Source organism: Amblyomma mixtum, chromosome 2 (assembly GCF_055824585.1).
Source record: "Amblyomma mixtum isolate Tamu chromosome 2, ASM5582458v1, whole genome shotgun sequence".
In the NCBI taxonomy this organism is placed as follows: domain Eukaryota; kingdom Metazoa; phylum Arthropoda; class Arachnida; order Ixodida; family Ixodidae; genus Amblyomma; species Amblyomma mixtum.
The window spans coordinates 293,036,238-293,061,080 of NC_143013.1; the positions used below are offsets into that span (position 1 = coordinate 293,036,238).

Sequence of the window (24,843 nt, forward strand, 5' to 3'; positions counted from 1 at the left end):
AAAACGTGGCCTCCGAGATTTTGTGTATAGCCGTATTAGGAGTGATCACGGAGGCTACGTTCATCACTGTACACAAGCGAGTTTTGCTGATGGTTGAGGTTTTGTTTTCTTGTTGTAATTTAGCCTTGAATAGTTATGAACGGTCAGACCTATTCTTAAAAGCTGCGATGAAATTAAATTTACGCTAAAAGGAAACGTATAGCCGCAGTAGTAAATATAAAGAACGTAATTCAGGTTATTTTATTCCGTGCACGGAATATGAAACGTGGGAAATGAAAGCGACCCGCCGCGGTGGCTCAGTGGTTAAGGCGCTCTTCTACTAAGCCGGAGTACCCGCGCTCGAACCCTGCCGCGGCGGCCGCGTTTCGATGGAGGCGAAACGCAAAAAGGCGCGTGTGCTGTGCGATGTCAGTGCACGTTCCCCAGATCCCCAGGTGGTCGAAATTAATCCGGAGACCTCAACTACGGCACCTCTTTCATCCTTTCTTCTTTCACTCCCTCCTATATCCCTTCCCTTTCGGCGCGGTTCGGGTGTCCACCGGGGTATGTGAGTTAGGCGTCATATCCTTTCCTCAAAACCAATTTTTCAATTTTTAATGAAAGCGCGGAATACGAAACGTCCTCCAAGCAATGTGATGAACTGCTTAAAATAACAGAAAGGGCAGCACTAAAAAGATTGTCGTGGAGATATATGTCGAAGTAAAGAGCTGTGGCAACGAAACCTACGCAGCAGAGCGCTTTTTCTTTTTCTCTGCCGGTCGGACGGGTTCAATCGAGGGGAGAGACGGCTATGCACAGGCGGGGCATAGAGACGTATATCCTGGTCCTTCTTGGCGCCAAGATTACCAGAACGGATTAATGTCAGAGCGAGCAACTGCACGATACTTTCGACAACTTAGCGAGGAGGCTGACGCAAGCCCGGAAATGGACTCGTTTTTTTTTTGTTTTGTTTTTTCTGCGCTTAAGAGCACATGTTTGTGCGCTAGAGGGCTTCCGAAGAGATATTACACCACCCGTTTGCAGCCGGGTTAGGAATAGTCACCAAACGCTAATGCGGAAGAGCAAATACTTGACAGCGAGACGTGCGAGTGAGTGAGTGAGTGAGTGAGTGAGTGAGTGAGTGAGTGAGTGAGTGAGTGAGTGAGTGAGTGAGTGAGTGAGTGAGTGAGTGAGTGAGTGAGTGAGTGAGTGAGTGAGTGATGTTTGTTTTTTTAATTGTGGTGTTGATGAATGGAATTTGGAATATGCTTTTAATAAACAATAAACTGGCCGTCTACACTCGGCAGCATGAATCGCCATGAAAAGACTACTGGTCTCGGCGACCTAAAGACTCTCTTCGAAAGTTACGCACGACAAGGTAATTGGCGTGACCGTATCATGAATTTAATCGAGCGCAATTTCAACTTTTCTGACGTCACTTTAAACTTCGCATAATGTGTCCGCCGGATATTAGGGCGGACGCTATGGCCGTGGTGAAGCTCAGTCGCAATTTCGTAGGTGCAGAGCTGAAAAGACAGAAAGAGAATGGAAAAATCAGTTAACAAGGTATAAGACCCACACTGTCAGTAGGATTCACACTTTCAAGAAAAGATTGGTAATTATACCTCTGTTTCGAAAAACTGAGAAGTGTCGCTAATATTGACAGCGTCACCGCCAAAATACAGCAAGGGTGACGAAGAGGGTTCTTTGTTACAATAAAACTGAAGTAAAAGAAGGCCCCGTTCAAACAATGTGTTTAAAGACTAGGTGTGCGTACAATCGTTTGATGAATAAACACAGCGCAGGGGTACGTACAGGGTTAGTCAAAAGTTCCCAGGCCGCAGGGTCTGCATTACAGCGCTATATCCTGGCACTTAGGATGCCATAAAAGATACAAAGTTTCACAGGCGTGACAATGGTACATCTCCTACACTCCTCAGAGATTCTTAGCTTTAGGGGTGTCCTAACCGCTCGACTTACTGGTCAAAAGGAGACCCTGTGGCCTGGGAACTTTTGAACGACCCTGTACTTTCCGCAGAAACACGAATTAAGATAGCTGCTTACTATTGCTGAACGTAGTAGCGCATAAGATTGTTTCATTCATAAGCAGTACTTGTATCTGACTCCACCCGCCGCGGTTGCTCAGTGGCTTTGGCGTTAGGCTGCTGATCCCAAAACCGCGGGTTCGATCCCGGCCACAACGGCAGTATTTATATGGGGACAGAACGAGAAAAAGCTCACAGGACATATCCCACTGTGTAACGCGGGATACAGTGACGTCTCTTGAGGTAATACTCTCCCCTCTTCCTTCCACGGTAACCACCCTCCAGAAGGTACTGGTGCTAACCACTCTCCGATCGGTTATGCATTCCTCTGCTCTCGCCATGTCCTCCTCCTTCCACGCCAAGCACACTCCTGGTGGTTTCCATGGCAACCACCCACCGGTTACACCGACTACAACAACACCTACGCGAAACCCTGGAATGTGTGCTTAACAGCTGTCGCTGTAAAACGCCCAAGTGAAGTGCGATGTCAGTGTACACTAATGCGCCCCTGGTGGCCTAAATGTTAATCCGGTGCCCTCCACTAGGGCATCCCTCATCGCCCATGTGTCTCTTAGGGACGTTAAACTCCACAATTTCCAATCTGAGTTTGGCTCCGCACTGTGAACACATGTCTGGAAGGTCGTTTCACGGCAAAGTTACAGTTGCTGAGAAAAAGCCAGCTTGCAGAGGTTTGCTGAACTTTCCAGTGTAGTACATCAGATTAACAAATAATTTAATCCGTCAAGGTGTGTGTGAGAGAGAGAGAGAAAAAGAAAGAGTGAGCGAGTGAATGAGTGAGAGAGAGAGAAACGAGGAAGGTCGTCTTTTGCTGTGGCAACAGCTCTCCAATAGGGCCTTGCGTTTTCGTCGAGCCAGCTCGTCGCATTCCCTTGCTAGATATTGCGTGCAGCTCATCGCAACTAAAGGAAGCCCCCCCCCCCCCCCCCCCCCCCTCCCCGATGGCGTCCAAGCAGTGTCCAACCTAAAGGGGCAACTGAAGAGTTTTAGAATTCGTCGAGCTTACAAAGATCGAATACGTGAATTTTGCAGGTAAAACATGCGAAGTGTTTTTGCGCTAGCGTCTAAAATGGTGGCAGTTATAGTAGAATAAAGCTGTGGCGCCGTTCAGGCTTCTCCGCAGCACACTGTGTCAGGTGGGAATGGAAGTGACACCGTTAGAGGGGTGTGACCGCATCGGGTTCAGCGCTGAGGGACTTGTAATTGCAGCGTGGAAGGAGGGTGACGGGAGGTGACCAGGGTTACGATGGTGCGCTTGTCACTCGAGAATACGTGTTTAAAATTTTGCACATGACGATAAAAACGCCCTTACATTTTCGCGCGATTTGAAAGGAAAACATTTGCACGCAAATCAATACACGTAATTACCTTTTGAAAGCTCGATTTCTTGTCAATTTATTCGATCTGGCAAGTCCATCCAGATATTAAACAATGTTAAATTGCGAAAGCTTGAATTATGCAATTGAGGGTCGTCAACTTCCAAGGTGTGCCCTGTTTTTAAATTTCTTAATAGGCTATCGAACGTCAAAAAAAAAAAAAAACATTTGAAAGTCTGTTAAGTTCGCTTTCTCGCAATACCTAAATTCAAAATGGTGTCGCTGCGCGTGTTATCGTCGCCGAAATCAATTTGACTTCTTCTAGAGGATCAAATGAACCAACTGCGCCTATATTTAATGCCTAAAGAGTGCGAGGGACGCCATTTTATAAATATGCATTGCGAAAAAGCCAACTCAACGAGCTTTGGCCAGTGTAGTTTTAATAATTAACGTACGATATTTCGAACCACACTGCCGACTAAGAAAATTTAAAAACGCAGCTCACCTTCGATGTTGAGGGCCATAAATTTCGCAATATAACCTTAGTCTCTAAATTAAAAAATAAAAAGTTAATTCGTTAATTTCAGTTAATTAATCGTTTATTATTGATCCATATTGGTTGATTGGGGTTTAACGTCCGGAAGCAACTCAGGCTATGAGGGACGCCGTAGTGAAGGTCTCCGGAAATTTCGACCACCTGGGGTTCTTTAACGTGCACTGACATCGCACAGCCCACGGGCCTCTAGAATTTCGCCTTCATCGAAATTCAGCCGCCGCGGCCGGTATCGAACCCGCGTCTTTCGTGCCAGCAGCCGAGCGCCGTAACCACGCAGCCACCGCGGCGGGGCTATTGATCCATATGAAGTACATAATGTTAACCTTGCTAAACAATCCAGCTCAAAAAAACCACACCGACGTACCGCTCACAGAATTGGAAACAAAATATGTAAATGTTAAAAAAATCACCCTGTATAAGCTATCGTTAAAAATGACTTACTTCACGAAAACAGTTTAGTCAAGAGTCTCTTAACGTTCTGAAGAGTGTATGCTTGAAATCCTTCAACAGTTAAGGTACGAGGCATTATACATTTATAGCTAATTAAGTTTCTATGATTGATTCGATGCAGTAAGAAACAATACTGACGACTACGGAACTGGTGGTGGTGTGGTGGTGTGACACTTTTTATTAACAGCCTTTATGTTAGGCGTTCAATAGGTCCTGGGCCAAGGTGACGAGGGCGCGTTGCAGGTTCAGGTCCCTGGAGGCAAGCCAGATGGACCACGAGCTGCTAATTACTCTGTTGTTTCCCTTCGCGTGGTGTTCACTGTATTTTAATTTTTGTCCTATTTGGCTAGGCAAACTTACATATAAGGTTATGATTCTCCATGACTGGCAGTGGTGACAACTGTCGCAACCAAATTAAGCAGTAAATTCCCCTGAATAATAATTTAATTCAGCAGGAAAGTCGTCTGCGGCCTATAGCTGGATCAGAACTCGGACTCCGAGCGCGGCTGGTGTAACTCGGCTGACTGCGGCTTTGACTCCGAGTGAAGTGGGCCTACCTGAACGTCCTGTACAGCATGCGGGTGCGTCCGATCTCCTGAAGAGGTCTCAGGTTGGCCACCAAGGGTCTGTTGCAGGAGAACACCTCCGGGAAGGCGTACAGCTGCCGGAGCTGCCTCACCTGCGCGCGCGTCAGTCGTGCCCCTCTAAATAAGAATACGCCTATAAAGGAGAAGAAAAGGAGTGAGCGCACTCTCTTTTATAAAAGAGAGTGCGCTAGAGGACAGCTTTACTCCCTTTTTACTCTTTTCTGTTCAGAGTGTAGATAGATGTCCGCTTGATACATCACATCTACGCAAAAGCGCGTGTCGGGATCAAGACCTACTGAAGTACAGACCTGCACATATGGCCCTTCTCCAGCGTGCATGTTCTAGTTCATGCCTTTTGCCGCTAGGATAAAAACATTACGGGCGGCGTGGCACTAATATATACCTGTTGAGAAAATGGTCTCCTTCATTATTTTATTTCAAACAGGGCAGTTTTGTCGTTTGTCCACGTAATCATTATCATCCATTTATCTATGCTAGGCACGGTCACTGTAGCATGGTGGTGCTGACGAAAAGAAAGCGGATAAAAAGGAAGACGTTTTATACTCTTCCAGAGCAAAAAAGTCGTTATTATGGATATTTTTATTGTTGATGTTAAGATAGCAGACGAAGACAAAACAAATGTATTAAATATCTTGCACAAAATGGCAAACAATGATGATGATCATAGCAGACGAACAGGTCAATCGAGCGCCCTCAACGGCCAAAAAGCTAATGAAAGTTGGCGCACGCTGCTCCATAGGACCCCGCAATATGTGCAGGTCTGTAGTTCAGTAGGTCTTGGTCGGGATATTGATCCCAATCGGAGAAGAAGCAGAGCACCATAAACTCAGTTAATGACGTTAAGTTAGAGCACTGCTTTAGTAATGAACAAAAGATTATCTGTGTGCACCTAAGCACTCCCTCTCATTTCCTTTTTCAACAGCGAACTAAACGCAAGTGTCACACACCCTTCTGTTCGCGTTAACCATGCCTGCAATCCCGGGACGAAACATATCTCGTATTGGGGCAATACAAAAGTGTGTATCTGATTAACCTACGCTGCTGTGGACGCAGACCGATTTTGAAACCTGAATAGGCAAGATAAAACCTGTGCACAGTTTGTGCGTAGAAATCACCACGCACGATAACTTCTGTGGATACAAACGTAAATGGGACTTCACTGTGCGGCTCATTGCATGAACATGATGCGTGCAGTGGCACGCAGACTGTTGTCAGCCTGTCACGTGAACCACGTCACGTGGGCTAAGTACAGGCCACACTCTGAAGGGAAACCTGCCTGAAGCAATAAATTCCTGGAAGAATAGAAAAAACGAGGGGAGGGGGATGTCTTCAGCAAGGTGTCTGTTCACCATGCAGCTCATTCGACTGGACGTCCTGACGCAGATGCAGAACGGAAGCATCGTTATCTGACTGACATAACCGCACATTAAGTGCAGTACTAAACGCCGTGCGTCATGGGAGGAGGAAGAGGGCGAGGAGGGAAGACCTCTCTCTCTCTCTCTTTCTGGAGTCGATTGAAACCCTCCGCGAGTCTTCTCCGAGTAGTGTGACAATTGGTGCCGGCTGGTCGGCGCATGCGCATATAACAGGCGCCTCGGGTGCGGACGTGTACCTGTTCTCTGCCGATGTAGGTGGGCTGCCGGAATACGATCCAGAGCACGTTCTCGGTGCAGGGCGGCACGGTGCGCGACCCTTCGTACATGTAGTAGTTCCGCGTGTCGTTGGGCAGGAAGGTGACCAGGCGAAGGGGCAGCGCCGGCTCGGTGCGCTCCAGCGCGTACTGCACCGAACTCAGCGAGGAGATGAGGGTGCGCAGCAGGGGGTTGCGCTGCCGCACCGTCTGCGCCGCAAGGTAGCAACGAAGGGAGCACGGGATGAGGGAGAGGTGTATGTTCCCACAACACAACTGACAGCGATACTGCACAGTCTAACGAGATTTGATGGTGATCACTTCAGGATTAACTTACTCAGACAAGGTTTATTGTCGCAAGAAGCCTGCTAGAAATTGTTGTGCAATAGAGGTGGTCCCGTTGCGCTCGCCACCCGTTTCGTGACTGAGCGTTGCCAGCTCTCTTAGCGGTAGCGAAGACTCCGAGTCAGGCGTCGGTGAGACTAAGAAAACGCTTTATACATTATGTACAGGGCATAATATAGTTCAACATCGGCACGGGGGCCGAGAGCTATACAACGTGACTGTTCTCGCACAGCGACGATCAGCGAGACACCAGCACGTCACACCATCCGACTCCACTCGTGAGCAGCACTCGACTCACGGTGGGTCGGACTCTCGGTCACTCGGTCACACACCTCCAAGCTGCAGCGTTGGGGCTTTTATAGCCTGAGGAACGGTGGCCCCTCAGAACTGGCCAATCCAAAGGCAGCACTCGACGGCAGTCCGAAAGGACCAATCAGCGATCGCGCGGGCCAACCGCTTCAAATTTTGCCGCCCGCGGTGGCGTCCGGGAGAGAAGTTATCTGGCGCCTCGCTGTCTGGCCTCTTGCGACAGGTCCAGGCGTGTTGCTTGCAGATGCTTCTCCTAGGACTCCGCTGCCGTACGGCGCAGCATCGTGGCTTGTCAGGGAGCGTTAGGGCGCGTGCCTTGCGGCGCAGCACCAGGGCTTGTCAAAAGGGACGCTCGCAGGAGAAAGTTAGCGGCCGGCAGAATTGGAATCCGGGCGGGTTTCCCGGCATGACAGCATCCCCGCCATCAGATAAGGCGCCGGGAAGACGAGCTGCTTCCACGTGGCTCGGATGCCAGGCGCGCATCTTCGTCAGGCTCTTCCAAGTTCACGTCCAGTCCAGGTAACTTCACGAGCACCAGGTCCCACTCGCAGGCCAGGAGCTCTGTTGACCTCGTTGTCGCCAAGGCACCTCGACCAGCTTCGCTGAGGTCGTTCCGATCCCCTTGCTTCTCGCCACTGGTCATGGTTGGTCGTTCTGCAGACTACAAAACCGACCGGCAAAAGGCAACACCCAACACAAGCAAGTGCCCTCTGTCTCCCATCAAACACCAGACGAAGCCATAATCCAAATTAACCTAAACTAAATTGATGTCCCCATTTATTCCCGCTGCAACAAGAGGCATGTGTACGATCTGGTACACAAGGTTCAAACAACCATTTTGCAAAGTATCAACACATCAAAATAGCAGGAGCACTTAATAATCAACAATAATAATGAAAATAAGATTGGTCCCCTTGAAATCATTTGGACCGAAAACACACTACTGAGGAAGCAAATGAGGTCATTCATTTTTGCCCCTTTCTTCCTTCGAACATGATAGTTTGCTGCAAAGCGAGAGAAGGTAAGTAACGAGGAGGTCACTGAAAGAAGCGAGGCCTAGAATGCACGACTTAGAGCATCGGCGTTCGCGTTCAACCTTCCCTTCTTATAGCGGACAACCAGATTGTGCTGCTGGAGGGTCATGCTCCACCTCAGCAAACGGCCGCTTTTAGACGACATGTTACTTAACCAGGTTAGGGGGCAATGGTCCGTTTCCACAACAAACTTAGAACCGGAGACATAACAAGCCAGCTTCTGAACTGCCCACACAAGGCAGGCGCACTCTTTTTCAGAGGTGCTGTATGCCTCTTCCCTACAGCTTAGTTTCCGACTCAAATACAAAATTGGTCGTTCATGACCACTAGCATCTTCTTGGCATAGCACCGCTCCCATTCCGCGATCACTCGCGTCACATTGAATGATGAAACCTTTCGAAAAGTCTGGCGCCGTTAGAACCGGCTTATGGCTCAATGCTTGTTTCAACATTTGGAACGCATTTTCTTTCTTCGAGTCCCACGTCACCTTAACGGGCTCCGATTTTCGAAGCGCGTCTGTTAGCGGGCTGGCAAGGTCAGAGTAGTCTCTCACATAGTGTTGGTAATATCCAGCTAAACCTAAAAAAGCCCTTATATCCGTCTTAGTGGTTGGCCGGGGATAGTTTACAATAGCGGCTACCTTGATGTCGGAAGGTCTACGCCGGCCGCGCCCCACCACATGGCCCAAATAAGTCACCTCACCGCAACCTAGGTGACATTTAGCTGGTTTCACAGTGAGGCCTGCCTCTTTCAACCTGCACAATACAACTCGCAAGTGCTCGAGATGTTCTTCCCAAGTGTCCGAAAAGATGGCAACATCGTCGAGGTATGGCAATGCAAACTCGCCCAAACCATGAAGCACTCTGTCCATCAGGTTAGAGAAACAATACGGCGCGTTTTTAAGTCCGAAGCTCAGCATGAGTGGGCGGAAGGTTCCGAACGGGGAAACGAACGCGGCGCAACGGCTAGCCCGTTCCGTAAGGGGTACTTGCCAATAGCCTCGCACGAGGTCTAGCGTAGATATATAATTTGACTTCGACACCGTCTCCACTCTTTCTTCTAGGTTCGGTATCGGATATGTCTGATCTCGGGTGATCGCGTTCAGACGCCGATAATCGACGCATGGCCTCGGATCCTTTCCCGGAACCTGGACAAGTATCAGGGGCGATGTGTAGTCGCTCTCACTTGGCACTATAACCCCCAAGTCACGCATGCGCTGAATCTCCTCAGCCATGATTTTTTTCTGCACGGGTGAACAACGATACGGTTTACTGCGGATCGGTTGCTCAGATGTTAGCTCGATGTCGTGCTCTAAGACCGTGGTCTTTCCGGGACGGTTCGAAAAAACCTCCTTAAACTCGGAAACTATACCCTTTAAATCCTCCTTTTGGGTGGTACTTTGACGCGCGTCCAAAGTCAGCTGTTCCAACATTAGCTCTAAACCACAATCTTTCATGTCATCTGTCGTCAGGATTTCCGCCCCTTCCTCATCGGCAGCATTTATCGTCATGCTTACAATCGCGTGACGCTGAATGTAGGGCTTCATCAAGTTGCTGTGATAAATTTTGTTTGGCCGTCTCCCTAATTTCACTTCGTAGTTGGTATCGGAAAGCTTCGATACAACCTTCGCGGGTCCTTCCCAGTGAACCTCGAGCTTGTTTTTCTTCGACGGACGCAGCAACATCACTTGACTACCCACTTCGAAGGTGCGTTTTTTTGCTGACTTGTCGTAATATCCCTTTGACAAGATTTGCGCCGCCTTCATGTGCCTCTCTACAATATCTTTTATTTTCCCGAGCCTCTGAAGAAGGTCGAGGACGTAGGAGACTACATTTGGGTCGTCATCACTGCCTTCCCAACACTCTCGCAACATGCGCAGCGGAGTTCTAAGGCTTCGGCCATACACGAGCTCCGCGGGGCTAAAGCCTGTGCTCTCATGGGGAGCAGACCTCAAGGCGAACATAGCGGCGGGAATGCAGGCCTCCCAGTCACAGTGACGCTCAAAGCACAGGGCTCTCAATATGCGCTTCAGCACCGAATGCATTCGCTCTACTGGATTAGATTGCGGGTGATGGATAGAACTGTGCACCACTTTAATGCCGCATCTTTCCAAAAAGGTAGAAGTTAGGCAGCTGGTGAAGACGCTGCCATTGTCGCACTGGATCTCAGAAGGGAACCCGACGCGTGCGAACATTGAGAGCAGAGCGTCCACGACCTGGGAAGAATTTAGCTCCTTAAGTGGTACCGCCTCCGGGAACTTGGTCGCGACGCACAGGGCCGTCAGAACATACCTACACCCGTTCGTTGATTCTGGCAGAGGACCTACAATATCAATTACCAGTCGCCGAAAAGGTTCTGTTATGACTGGCACTAACTTCATCGGCGCCTTCCACTTGTCAGTGGATTTGCCCACTCTCTGGCAGGTCTCGCAAGATCGCACGAATTGTTCGACATCCTTCCAACAATACGGCCAATAAAACTCCTGAGCCAATCTAGCCTTGGTCTTTTTTAAGCCAGGATGCCCTGCCCACGCATTTTCGTGCGCGAGTTCCAGTAACTGACAGCGATATTTTCGAGGGATCAAAATCTGCTCATATTTGCGACCCTGCTTATCGGTGTAGCAGCGATACAATAAGCCAGATCTCTCGTAAAATGAAACCCTCTTTTTCTCCACTCCCAGTTTGACGCTCTTCATCAGATCGGCTATTGAGCAATCTTGCTGCTGCTCGCGAATGAGCGTTTCCTTTTCAACTGCGGCCAGCTCCTGCCAGCCGGCAGAAACCGGAGCGAGTATGGAGCCCGCGTCGCCTAACTGCGGCGTCGTGTCTAGATCGCGGCTAGCAGTGCACGTATCACTCTCAGTCTCGTCCAAACCACGCTCTCCCAAGCCAGTCTCCGAGCTCTGCATCTCCCGTGTCTGCCCGCCACTCAAGTTACCTTGATCGCTCCGCGTGCCGCACCGCTGTTCGTTCACCGACTCAAAGTCCAGTTCCCTCGACAGTTGGCGCGCTTTGGATCGCGTGAGGGCCATGTACGCCACGTCGGCAAAGAATGATTTGCCCTGATCCTTCAGCATCTGCTCCGAGCTATTTGAGAACAGGTAGGGAAAGTGCTCCGGAAGGGCGGCAGACACAGCGGCTTCTGTGTTAAGTTTTCCAAACTCTCCTTCAATGATGACCGCTGCGATCGGTAAGCAGACACTCTCATCCTCGGCCACTTGCCGTATCCAAGCGCATTCTCCTGTAAAGTCACTAGAGGAGACGAAAGACGGGTGGACGACGTCCATAGTTGCTGCCGAGTCCCGAAGTGCTCTGCACTTCTTGCCGTTTACTTTAATTTCCTGCATGTATGGCTCCAACAGTCGCATGTTTTTGTTTGTTTCCCGTATCGTTGCAAAAGCAACTTTCTCTTGGCAGTTCGCCGCGATGTGCCCTTGCTTTTTGCAGTTGTAGCAGATTAACGGCTTCCGTTTTTCAAAAGAACGCGTCGCATCGTTTCGCTGCTTGGGACCATCGCTAGCATTCTGAGATGCATTCTGCCCTTCCTTCGCAGTTTCTTTGGTAAGGGACTCGTCTTTCCGAAACTCGCGACGCTTGATTTGCTTCCGTTCGTCGGGCTTCCTTGAAAACCCGTCTCTCTTATCTGCTTTTTCTACACGCACTGCCCTGCTGTGCAAGCTGTGGCGGAGGTAATACTCTCCAGCTAATTCTGCTGCCTTGTCTAGCTTAACCTCCTTTAGCCTATCTTGCAGCCAGAGCTTGACATCCTCATCAATGCAACGGTAGAACTGTTCTAACGCGATGCATTCGACGACTTTATCGCGGTCGTCGTAAACCTCTTCGCCTTTCAGCCATTCAACCAGGTCGGCTTTTAGACGAAACGCGAAGTCAACATGTGACTCCCTGCCCTTCTGTGCATACCGGAACCTCTGCCGGAAAGCTTCGGGCGACAGTTTGTACTTTCGCAATAGCGCCTCCTTCACATCACTGTAGCTCTCAAACGCCTCTTTCGATAAGCAAGTTATCACGTCAGATGCCTCCCCGGGAAGCAAGGCTAACAGATTCTGTGCCCAGAGGGATCGCTCAATGTCATTCCGTTCGCACACATGCTCAAATTTAACGAGGTATTTAGCCATATCCTCGCCGACTACAAAGGGCGGCAGTTGGTCGCGTATTTTTGGAGCGTTAGAGGGAACCGTCGTAGAAGCAAGACTGGGCGCTGGCGAGGTTTTTCGGAGCTCCAGCTCTTTCATTTTAACCTCGTGCTCTCTAAGCGCCTGGCGCTACCGCATCTCCTCCTCGCGACGTTCATTTTCTCTCTTTTCCTCCCGTTCACGCCTTTCATTGATATCAGCCCAGGCCTCTTCGGCCTCCTCAGCCGTCACGTCCGCAGTCCTCATGACCTCAAGGATCGCTTTCTTTCTTTTTGTTGAGCCCAAATCAATGCCCAACTCCTCACAAATTTGGAGAAGTTCTTTAACCTTGTAACTCTCCATCGTTCACACTGCCTCTTGCTGTTTGCCCTTTTAGAAACTACTTGCCGTACACTACTATATCGCTACTAGTTCGGTACGCGCAAGAATTTCACACACTGCCTTGTTTACCCCTTCAGCATCCCTTGGTTTTCAAAACACTCTTCCTAGGCTTGAAACACACAAGGTTAACGCAATGCTACACCAATTCTTTCTCTAAGCTACTATAACCTGTGTTAGAGAAAGTCTGGCGTTTGAGGAAAACTTCAGGCACTCACCGCGCCGAGGTAGCTGATGTCGGTCGATCCCATAGCTGCCATCCAATGTTGTGCAATAGAGGTGGTCCCGTTGCGCTCGCCACCCGTTTCGTGACTGAGCGTTGCCAGCTCTCTTAGCGGTAGCGAAGACTCCGAGTCAGGCGTCGGTGAGACTAAGAAAACGCTTTATACATTATGTACAGGGCATAATATAGTTCAACATCGGCACGGGGGCCGAGAGCTATACAACGTGACTGTTCTCGCACAGCGACGATCAGCGAGACACCAGCACGTCACACCATCCGACTCCACTCGTGAGCAGCACTCGACTCACGGTGGGTCGGACTCTCGGTCACTCGGTCACACACCTCCAAGCTGCAGCGTTGGGGCTTTTATAGCCTGAGGAACGGTGGCCCCTCAGAACTGGCCAATCCAAAGGCAGCACTCGACGGCAGTCCGAAAGGACCAATCAGCGATCGCGCGGGCCAACCGCTTCAAATTTTGCCGCGCGCGGTGGCGTCCGGGAGAGAAGTTATCTGGCGCCTCGCTGTCTGGCCTCTTGCGACAGGTCCAGGCGTGTTGCTTGCAGATGCTTCTCCTAGGACTCCGCTGCCGTACGGCGCAGCATCGTGGCTTGTCAGGGAGCGTTAGGGCGCGTGCCTTGCGGCGCAGCACCAGGGCTTGTCAAAAGGGACGCTCGCAGGAGAAAGTTAGCGGCCGGCAGAATTGGAATCCGGGCGGGTTTCCCGGCATCACAAAATGCATGGGCTTAGCTAGCTGAGGGATTCCTTTATCCTAATCCGTCATTTTTGTTGCAAACTCAGTGACCGTCACGTAAAGAAAAAATTGTTGGTCCGTTGCGGCCGGAACGAACGTGATAATCTTCAAATCGCGCTTGACTGTATGTACCTTGAATGAACATCTGTACAAGAGGCGGACGCACACAGACACATGAATGAGATTGTAGGTACGCATCACACTATGTCTATACCTTGAATTGCGTGGCCAAAGCGACGTAAGCGGGAGGACACTCTTTGCAGTCCACCCTTGCGGACGGCGTCCGCAGCCGGAACGTCATCTGGACCTGCGCCGGCGGAAAAGAAAGTTTTCGTAGACACGACATGTCTCTCCTTCGAGCCTTTTAATAAACTGCATGATGGACGGATAGAAAACAGATAATAATTTAAGTACACACGAGACACTTTTGCGAGTGATTTGTGTTGTGACAGTCGTTTTGCCGTGCGGATGGAGGGACAACAAGCTGTGCTCAACTATCTTTGACGGGGATGTTTTTTAATTGGTGTGGTATGGAAGGGGAGCAAGTAATGAAGCAGCTTGATCAGGGGTGCAGCTTCAGTTGAAAAGAACGATTTGGTGGAGCGCTAGTATAATTCTCTTGTAAGCGAACTTGTAAAGTTGTTTGGGAATCACTTGAAATAAATACTTGACAGACATAACGAGCCGCGTCATCGCTGTAGATTATGCAGTAAATGCAAGTTCCGGTGATCATCCAGCGCCCTTAATTGCCATACCTGTTATACTTCTAAGCAAGCCCCATGCTTGAGTAAAACAGTACGCAGATTGGCACGAATTTTGACATCTACAGATTGTCGCTTAACATATCGAGGATAGAAGCTTGCGCATATGGCACCACGGATGATTAACGCCAGATAACGTATGGCAGCAGCTTGGTTCGTAGAAAACGGCACTAAGCGGGAAATGCCCCTGAAATGAGGCCCTGAACTAATGAAATCTATTTATTGCCATTACGTCGCGGTCAGTCCTTTTGCATCAGCTAGCGGCCGTGACAGGTGCAAGGCCGTTGGCCACACCCTAACACACTAGGCCGATGCCATTGGTTGGAGGACCTCCTTTGAGCGACATCTGCCGCTTCTTTCATGAGTTGTATGCTCCCCGGCAACTATGCCAAGAGGAAGAGGTGAAGAGGGAAGTCAACATTACGAAGCGTATGGTCTCTGCACACAGCGCTTGTCCTTTTCTGCAATGCTGAAAAGTCTTGAAGGCAAAAAAAAGAAAAAATGATTCGCAAGTAAACCAGGTGCTTATAGTTCTGACCACCACCCACCTCAACGGCGTAGCTGAGCGCGTCGATGATGTGCTCACTCCCGCTGTGGTCGTCGCGGCCCCAGTGGAACTCGGCCTGGTCGAACACGTACTCTTCCGTCAGGATGCCGCCCGTCACGATCGGCTTAGGCATCGAGGACCGCACCCGCACTGCGAGGCAGGAACGCAGACATGGACAGGACAAGAAGTTGGCAGCGCAGGACGTTTAGGCACGGACATTTAGAATGACTGCTAGATATATACTTTGCCGTGTGTATGTATACGCTGCTCTTTCACTGTGGAGCTCTCTACCTGAAACGGTGGTGCTCAGGTGTCAAGCGTAACAATTCTAGAGCACGCCAATAGTTCCCGCTCCATCCGACAGGTGACGCATGACCTTGAAAATTGAAATTTCACACCAAACGTCGCGGATGGCCTTTTCCGCTACCTTTCACTGCACAAATGTAAGCCTTCCCCTTATATGCACCTTGTGGTCACACGGAAATCCAGCTTGACTCCTCGGAAGTAAGCTTTGCATATTAAGAATTCCTACTATATATGGTGGATTAAAAGCGATCATTTGACCAAGCATAACAACGCGCGGCGCGCCAATACAGGTAAGCAAGTTGTTGCCCAACCGCATGTTCACCTACATTGCGCTTATCCTCGGTCAGACAGCCAGCCGCTGCCATCTGTTTTTTCCATCTGTTTGTAAACATAGGTGCCAAAATAGACTGTGCTCCATTACACAAATCTGGCCTTAAGCTGGACCCGAAAAACTTCAATTGAGACCTGAAAGCAACCGACCTTATACGAAATTCCGCAAGCAGGCTTTTCTGTTGACTCAAACAAGATGGCCGACCCGAAAGTACTGCGGGCTATTCTAGCGTGAGAATGCGCGTTTTATTATCCGATCCTTCCAACAATGTTTAAAACTTCCTGTGCACACCTTTATGGCTCTCGCCCTTAACCCTTCTCAACGCTGCTAGAGAGATCTTCGCCATCTTGGTTTGATTAACCATGACATTTGCGAACGCCCGCTTGCAGGAAATTACGCAAAGGGGGGGAGGGGGGGGGGTGAAGGGGATTAGATATCGGTATCAGTGTCCACGACTGCCAAGGATGTCATCTCTGCGGTCGTTTTATACAACTTTCAGAGAGCGACCGTTGAGTCTGCATGCGTTCCAGATGACGTGTAAAGGGCAGACAACGTCACAGGAGCGTAATATTAGCCAGCTGCCGTGCACACGAGACGGTTGGCTCGGTGCCAGCTAGTCAAGAGCGCGCGGTGTACCCTCAAAAGCATTTTAAGGACAGAGGAGCTGCTGTGGTTATGAGCGCACCTTTTCTCTGCCTTCATTCTATCTCCTAATGCCTGAGCTATAACATGGGGTTTAGACTAAGGCGCCCAAGTGACCTGGTCTCGTTAAACTTTTGCGTAACTCTATGTAGAATATTTCTTCACAAGCAAACAACCCAAGACGCTCATTTAACGTTGGGCTATAATGAACTGTTTACAAGGCACCTTTGGAATTTGGAGGTTCTGACTACGAGCGGGGAGTTGATAAAAATAAGCAGCCCTCGTCGACCTCCAAATCTTCGGAGCGCCGGCACTGTTACACGCAAGAGAAACCAAGCAGCCATAGCTTCAGCTTTTATAATAAAGTGTCAAGTGGCCTGCTTATTTTTGATAAAGACTGTAACACGTGTTTTGGTAATTTAATCAAAGAAAAAAAAAAGCACTCCTAAACGGTTCGCTATTTCAAATACCCAATCCGACCGTCAGTTGCCGTCGCGGCATCCACGGTGCAGAAGCCGGATGTGTGTGCAATAAACGCTCAGGCCGGTATACAGAGTGTAGTATGGTATATACGCACGCGTCCTTCCTGTATTGGAGATGACCGGGTTGGCGAGCGGCGTGGAGAAGTGCTTGAAGCGGAGCGGGGGCACAGCGATGCCGATGGACTTGTGAGGCAGCAGCAGAACGGGGGACTGCTTGGCGCCGTTGCAGCTGCTCCACTCCTGGCCCCACTCCCGGGGGACTGCGCCGAGTAGGCGGATATCAGTGTGTCGTCACTTCTGTTTTCCTTTCTACGGCGATGACGTAGAAACTAGTACGTCCTAACACGTCGTAACCGAGAACCCTTGTAGCCAGCCTGCTGACCATAGGGAATGTCATCCACAAGTTGCGGTAATCGGTGTCATTACCTCTTCCCAAGAATAACGAAAAAAACCTAAGAATTTTCTTTACTGATTTATAGAAAGGAGGAAAACACATTTATATTCACTTACGAACGACAGAATTTCTAGCGAGTCTTTCGTAAATTTGATAAGCCAGCTCTGAAGCTACGATTCATATAGAGGTTGATTTATTTATATGCGTTGCCCTAAAATTTTATTCAACAGTGGGTGGGATGTTTGCCGCTATTCGCCAGGACAAACTAATTTCTGTGTTGCCCCAAATGCTAACTGATTTTTGATAGGTGGGTCAATTAAAACTGACGAGGTTTTAGAATTTTACGAGCTTAAAGGGGTCGAATGTGCAAAACTTGCAGGTAAAGAACTAGTTTTTTTTTTTTTTTCTGTACCAGCATTTGAAATGGGGACGCAATCCTCGAATGGAACCGCGTAGGCGCTCAGGCTTCTCCGCAGTGCACATCCCCAATGATGACGTCATGTATGGCTGCGCTACATTTACAGCGAAGAAACGGTTCCTTCAAAGAAGATAATCAACGCCACCGAAGGTAAACCTCCCGAAACGCTGTTTGGCTTGGTCGGACGACGCACGGCAGCATGTGGGCGAATGCAACTGAAACCTGAAATTTCATCAGCTGAAACCTGAAATTTCATCAGAAGTAACGTCATCTTGAGTTTTTCCGCACTTCTCTCGCGCAGTGAGGAGAAGCCTGAACAATGTCGCTGATTTAATCGGCGATCACATCAACCTTTTAAATCCTAGCGCAAATCTACTAGGCATGCTTCACCTAGAAGCTTCATACATTCGAATAGTTGATTAAACTCGAGTTGTCAAGAAACCATTTCAGCTTCCCTTTAGGGCAACCGCCACCTTTTTCTATTTCTTTCGTATGGTTACACGTATACTCTCAAAAACAGCTAGATTCAGTTTTCCGCAATCGCATGTTGCACGATAAGACTGCGAGCGATGCACACAGAGGAGGTGTCCGGACGGTTATGAATCTTAAATATACGGTCGATAAGCTAGGCTTTGCATAGCTTGCCTTCGTCAATTGGTCTCCAAACCGGCAATTCAGCCTGTCCAGTTTGCAAACATTTTATCGGGCGCATGTACTGCGTGCCTCTCACCACAATGCTTCCTATCGCCTCTTTGTCTTCACGTCTACGCCGGAGAACGCCCAAGAAGGATCTTATCATTCGAATAGAAATAACTTTGCCACGTTTCCTCAACCGTATACTGTGAACCCCTGGCAAGTGCGTGATGCTTGCATCCGCCAAGTACTCTGCATGCAGGGAGAAGCAACGCTTCAGGCGTTACTTTCTCTATATATTTTATTTTTCTTTTCAAGTTGTAAGGAACGCTAGAAAGGGCTTAGAAGAGGCATTCGAGACCCTTCAGGTACCTAAGAACGCGTTAGCCGCCAGCTTGGCCGGAGCCGTTCGTGCGGCTGCAGTGGCAGTATAGTATACTCACTGATCGGTTGGGGCCCGGGAACGTGGCAGCTGGGAACGTAGTAATGCCACCTCTCGTGCACCATGCCCTGCGCGGCTTCAAAGGCGAAACGCGAGAAAGGTCCGTGAGCGGCGAGCGATCGTGTTCTTAAACAAATGGGCTTGTCGTGTGCCGTCACTCCCATTCCAAGCACAGGAAAAATCTGGCCAAACGCTTCTAGTTCGTACGGCTGCCACTACGTGCCGTGTGGCGCTGAACACAGAATCAAGGCGGGAGTTTTGAATATCCGGTACCTCCCATTGATTTTCTAAGGCCGTCGGAAATAGTTCGCTGAGCGCGGGGAGCATTTTATAGGCCACATTTTGTATCGAGGAGGAATGAATAGCCATGATAACCACAACGTACACGCAGAATCTCTCGTGGCTATCCAATTTTCTCAAAATTACAAGTTTAAAATATCCGCATTGAGTTACGCGGTGTTCGCTATACTGGCGGCCGACAGATGACGCAAGTTAAAAAAAAAACAAATAAAGAGGTGGGGAAGAGAAGTAGACTGAAGGGTGCTCGGATCTTTTAACAATGGCACGATACAGAGAAGCTTCACGCGGACGCCAAGGTGGCTGCATTAGTGCCTGTAGTATTGTGCCCACGACCTATTTGTCCGAAACGGCTTTTAGACTTGATTCAAAAACCACTCTACCGCCAGAAAGAGCGCGAAGATCCAGGTAAGATGAGATAGCGGCCGCTATCGCTCGCTGAAATCTACTGCAGTTGTTCGAAACTAGGAATGCGCCGTCAGCTCCTGCCGCGCACACTGCCCTTGACAGCATGACATTTTTGGAGGACGTACCAGCAATCAGCCAGATAAGGACGAGAGCGAGCCGTCCTCCGTCCATGGCGGGCATGAGGAGGGAGACAGGCCGGACAATTTGGTTATCAGCACCGATGCGTAGACAGCTGACGAGCTCGACGCTAGGTGTCAGCACGGGTGTGCTCTGGACGAGAAGAGATGCAGAGAAGAAAACAAAACAGTGCCAGGTCATCACCGTCAGCCCGGTTACGCCCACTGCAGCATAAAGACCCCACCCATTGGCCTCCAATCCGTCCGGTCTTAAGCCAGCTGTTGCCATCGCATGCCCTCAGCCTTCCTAATCTCATCTGCCGATTTGAATTTCTGCCGCCTCCTTCTGCGTTTACCTTCACTGCGCTGCCCTAAAGGGCGTTATCTCCTCTCCGTACTACGCATGCCCTGCCCATGTCCACGTGTTCTTGATTGCAGCTGAAGGATTTCCCTACCCCCCTCTGCACTCGTCGTTTCGCCTAACGTTACCCATATCATTTCCCTTCCCGTAGCGCGCTGCGTTGTTCCGACTTCCTTCCATGCGTTTGCGTTGGCCTGTAACTTTTAGCCCCATTGGTGAATCCTGGAAAGATGCAACTACTACATACACTTCTCTTGGTGGTGAAAAACATTTATAATGCAATAAATATTTACAGAGAGGTGATAGGGGTATGCCCTATTGGCCCTTTCCCCTAACAATACTAGGTGGAGCCCCTATTCCGGGGCCCCATTGGCAAGCAACGCCGCCCGCGTCCGGTGAACCAAGGCCTTTAGGTCCTGACAGCCGAGCAGGGCCGCCTCTTAGTCCTCTCTGGTGGGGTTGGGGGGGATGGATGGGTTTGACTGACACGCCCAAACCATGTGGAAGGTGTCAGCCACCTCCCCACAGAACTGGCACGCGCCATCAAAGGATGTATTGAAATGTTTAAGCACCGCCGGGCACAGTACAGTGTTAGTAAGAATTTTGATGAGGAGGCGCTCGTCAGCGCGATCCAGACCCTTACAAGAGGCCGGGTAGCGCCGATGCTCCTCCTTGTAGTAATCGGTGATTTGTTTGAATGTAATGGCCAGATTGTCTGATTGGGAGTACCCTTCCAAGGACAGGGAGATAGCCCGGGGAGAGAGTGCGCGGGCGGCCTGATCGGCCTGTTCGTTTCCCTGGAGTCCCTGGTGACCGGGGGCCCAAATCAGGTTGCGTGGAGTTGGATCTTCAGATCGACAGCTATATTCCAGTATGCGCCAGGCAAGCGGGGGAGCCCAGCCCAACTCGTAGTTCCGACAGGCCCCTCGCGAGTCGGTGATGATGTGTTTCGACTTGGGAGTAGTGAGAGCAAGAGCAATGGCAATCTCCTCCGCGTGTGTTGCGCTGTAGGCTTTGAAAGTGAGCCCGTTGACTGTGTTTGTGTTGTGTACGACTGCGGCCGTGTACCACACCCCGTGGTGTGGGCCGGCAACGTCCACGTAATACACATGTTGTTGGTTACCATAGTATCGCGCCAACGCTTCCGCGCGCGCCTGGCGACGACCGCTATGGTCTTCTCTGGACATGTTGCGGGGAAGGGGTCGGACCCTGAGGGCGCGTCTCCAGGGTTCTGGCACTCTCTCCCTTTCCTCAATATGGTAGTCATGTTTGATGTGTAGCCGGTCCAAGAGGCGGCGACCGGACGTGGTCTGTGCGCTTCTCTTGAGAAATGTTGGTGAGCTGGTACTGGTAACATGAAAGTGCCTGCCAAATGCATATCACCACATTCGTATTCTCGTCGTTATTTCTCTCTCATGGTCCGAACTTGCGATCCCTAATTGCCCTAAATATAGATGCACTCCCTTGCCACTTCCAATATCTCACTATCATGAACTGCTGTCCCTTTACCCACTACTCAATATTACTTAAGTTTCCTTTATATCCATTTCCAGCCTTACCGCTGTGTATTGCGTGTTTAGGTTCGCGATCATGTGCTGCAATTCCTCCACTGAGTTACTTAGCACGGCGATGTAATGAGCAGATCGAAAGTTGCTAACGGGTCTTCCATTAACTCTTGTCCACAACACTTTCCAATCTATAACTCTGAATGCCTCTTGTAAACATGCAGTGAATAGTCGCGGAGAGGTCGCGTCACCTTGAATAACACCCCCGGGAAGATGTCAAGTATCGCCTGTCTAATATGCACTAGATTTCTTTCCTTTACTCTTCATCCCGTTCTGTCACTTTATTGCTAACGTATTTCTCCAGGGTATACGTTAAGGTTACACAAGCTGACCCTCGTTACACGTCTGCGATGGGGCTCGACCAGCTCAGCTCAATGGAATGCCAGGATGCTCATGCTTACACTCTAAACACAAATACGCCTATATGGGTGTAAGAAAGGAGTAAGCTGTCCCCGAGCGCACTCCCTTTGATAAAAGGGAGTGCGCTACTCCCTTTTTTACTCCTTTCTGCTTGGAGTATATGACCGGGCGATGCACAGCAGGAGTGGGGGTAGTTATGAGGAAAGAAAAAACGCAAACTCTCGGTGCGTTCAGTCGACTGGCACTGTCCTGGCCACCATCACTGCTACGTGTGACGCGAAGACAGTTGAAAGATTCACGAAGTGAGGAAGAGATTGAACAGGTGCGCGGCGCGGCCACTTGCGCCGAAGCGACAACCTCCCTTCGGTTGACCCACGCCGTGAGGGAAAGATTAAGGAACAGGTAAAAGGCGGGAGACGGAAAAGTTTGTCCAAGCTTCCAGCTGATTTGACAGGCTGACTCAGCTCGCCGAGTGTACAGTGCTCTCTTCTTACGGGTGCCTGGGAACATGAGACAACGAGGGATGCCGAGGCCAATCGCGTGTCGTTTATTCTAAGCTGCTGCGACGAGCGTCTGAATGCGTAGTGTTTTCTTTTCCCAGCTGAGGCGATGGGCTGCTTGTCAATATCGATGAACGAGACGGGTCTAACGGTATAGATCACCTGCCCAGTTATGGGTGAGTAAAACAGAAGCACGTAAAGTCGTCGTTCAGCGTGCGTTTTCCTCGAGTGAGGGTGAGAGGCCCCAGGGCCGCAGTGCTTACCTCCACCAGCGAGTTTGAGACGTCTTCAAGCTGTACACAACCGGACGCTGCATCCTCATCCTCTTTCTCTTCTTCTGCTAATGCTTCTGCTGCTGGGAAGCGCTCGGAAAGCAGCTTCAGCACTGTTGAGCTTTCGTTGCGAGTCAAATTTTAGTTAAGAGGAGCCCGAATTGCATGAAAAACAGGTTTATTCCCGCAAGTAACCTTAATATTCCCTTCCCTCCTTTCTTATTTAAAGCGCTGGTGAATAAAGACGAAAACACCTAATTATAAACAGCAAGAATAACGGCAAGCCATCGTGGGCTTTCTGGCGGGCTGCCTAAATAAGACCGATTTTATTATTCTTAATAAGATTAGTTATAGTGCGGCGGAGCATGGCTGACTAGCATATAGCGAAAGCAAAGCGTTGGCTCCGCTGACTTTGCCTGGGTGACTGACTTACGAGAGAGATGTGGCCGAGATGCCAGCCACGCGCCCTTGGCGTGGCAGTCAAGAAGAAAACAAGGTCGTGGTCCTCCGGCACAGGCGCTTGTAGAGCAACCTTTCGGTGTTGCCACCTCGTGACCACGTAGCCCCTTACTTCAGCAGTCTGCACTACGCCTCTTACGTCATCCAGTCACCAAAGAGCAGGGAAAGGACCACGAGGGAAAAAAAACGAAAGACTTTAAAGCAGTGCTTTTTCTTAGCACTCTACAATAATGCACCCACCCCCGGTTCAGCGGCAGTGTCCGAAAGAATGCAAAAAAATGTACGCTTACATAGTAAAATTAAAAAGGAAAAAAGAAACAAAAAAATTATGTGGCATTCACGGGACCACAAGGTGAGCACACTCGGGGGGGGGGGGGGGGAAGGAACGGCACAGATGTGGCATGCAGAAAGGGGTATGACCTCAGACGACATAGTCACTGGCGCTTTGTTTAATTTCGTAGGCCTCTGACCTCGGAATATAGGTCAGGGTGCCGTAGGCTTCATTAATGCCATTTTGCACTGTGTCAAATTTAAAAATAAAATATGATTCTCGTTGCTCGCGCTCACGAGTGTTTTTGAAGCCACTCGAAGTTCACGAGCTCATGCGACTCTGTAGCTGTCACCTTGACTCGGGATACATAGAGTTTTTCCAAGGCCCAGTATAAAGAACCCAGCAGCCTTCGCCACTGAAAAAAAATTTCAGGAACCGAGCGTTCTACCAACAGAGACTTTTAATCATCAGGGGCTAGTTGAGCCTTCATCCTATGCTAACCACGGTCCTGTCCCCACCTGACGGGCCGGAACGAACACTATCCTTGACCTCCCGATTGCCCTCACCCCGTAGCCGCAGCTCGCCAAAGAAGACAACGATCACTAAGAGGAGTGGGTGGAAAACCAGGTTTTGCAGAACTGGCCGCTCTTCTAACCTGCGGCCAAGGTAAACGTCTTGCAATGATTCATACGGCACCCAGGACGCTTCGTGTGCACTATAACAAATGCGAGGAGGGCTCGCTGTCACCAGTATCTGCTGGTTCCAGCCTGTCGGTTGTGTAATGCAACCAGGCAAAGCTGCGAGAAATTGCGCATCGGTGACCTGGAGACCTAGTCGCAGCCGGAATCATAGTTGAATGTGATGATGATTATGATGACGTTGAATTTCTAAGTATAATTCAAGTACAACATGTGGCCAAAGAGCGCCAAGAACCGCTTTAATGGTGAACATAGACATTTAAGGCATGTTGCGAGGTGAATTTGTCTAAAGCAATAAAAACTCGTGGGGTGTGTATGGTCTGCGGAAAGTTGAATATGTACAGTGCGGTATTAAAAATGATCTTAGAGCACAGGGTCTGAAGGAACCAATAAGGAAACCATTATTAAAAGGTAGAAGAGGAGGAGAAGGAACAGCTTTATTTTAAGAAAAGAACAAAAGGTCCTCAAAGTTGGGCTCCTTCTTGTCCAAGAGTCCACGGGCCTGGGCTTGACGCCTGGGCTGTCCGCTAGGCATGTTTGGTCAGCTGGTTGACCAGCTCGCAGAGCGGCCTCCCATGAGGAGCGGGATGGGTTGGACATGGGGGAACTGGCAAGGGTTGGGGGCACTGCCACATATAAGGGTGGCCTTGGCCTCCCACAGGTTGAGCAAAATGGTGGGTCAAGGTGGGGTGGTCGCAATGAAAGACATAAGATGAGATGTAGCAGTTTGTGTGCAGTTGCCACCAGACCACACTGTATTTTGAATGCCGTGTATGGTGAGGTGG

At 49.7% G+C, this 24,843-nt stretch overlaps 1 protein-coding gene across 3 annotated transcripts; it reads right to left on the reverse strand.

The window, feature by feature from the left end:
- Positions 1 to 1,254: 1,254 nt before the first annotated feature.
- Positions 1,255 to 22,800, reverse strand: LOC149364506 (carbonic anhydrase 13-like). Of its 3 annotated transcripts, XM_089570131.1 has the most exons (9): positions 22,622 to 22,800; positions 19,582 to 19,726; positions 18,753 to 18,827; positions 16,960 to 17,124; positions 15,105 to 15,253; positions 14,010 to 14,102; positions 6,585 to 6,812; positions 4,922 to 5,043; positions 1,256 to 1,505 (listed from the first exon to the last, which is right to left on the reverse strand). In XM_089570131.1, exons 2-9 carry the CDS (start codon positions 19,634 to 19,636, stop codon positions 1,415 to 1,417), a joined length of 978 nt encoding a protein of 325 aa, XP_089426257.1. In that variant the 5' UTR covers positions 19,637 to 19,726; positions 22,622 to 22,800; the 3' UTR covers positions 1,256 to 1,414. The 3 variants fall into 3 exon arrangements, with proteins under 3 accessions (XP_089426255.1, XP_089426256.1, XP_089426257.1); XM_089570129.1 differs by lacking the exon at positions 22,622 to 22,800 and having other exon boundaries at positions 1,255 to 1,505; positions 19,582 to 19,867; XM_089570130.1 differs by lacking the exons at positions 18,753 to 18,827; positions 22,622 to 22,800 and having other exon boundaries at positions 1,255 to 1,505; positions 19,582 to 19,867.
- Positions 22,801 to 24,843: the final 2,043 nt, after the last annotated feature.

What these genes read in the sequence shown, in the direction of transcription:
- LOC149364506 (XM_089570129.1), bottom strand. Translation starts at nt 19,861, where the DNA reads ATGGCAACAGCTGGCTTAAGACCGGACGGATTGGAGGCCAATGGGTGG. An exon ending in CGCTCAGCTACGCCGTTGAG is followed by an intron (nt 14,103 to 15,104) that starts GTGGGTGGTGGT and finishes CCGCCGGCGCAG; the next exon opens with GTCCAGATGACGTTCCGGCT. An exon ending in ATGCTGTACAGGACGTTCAG is followed by an intron (nt 1,506 to 4,921) that starts GTAGGCCCACTT and finishes CTGTCTTTTCAG; the next exon opens with CTCTGCACCTACGAAATTGC.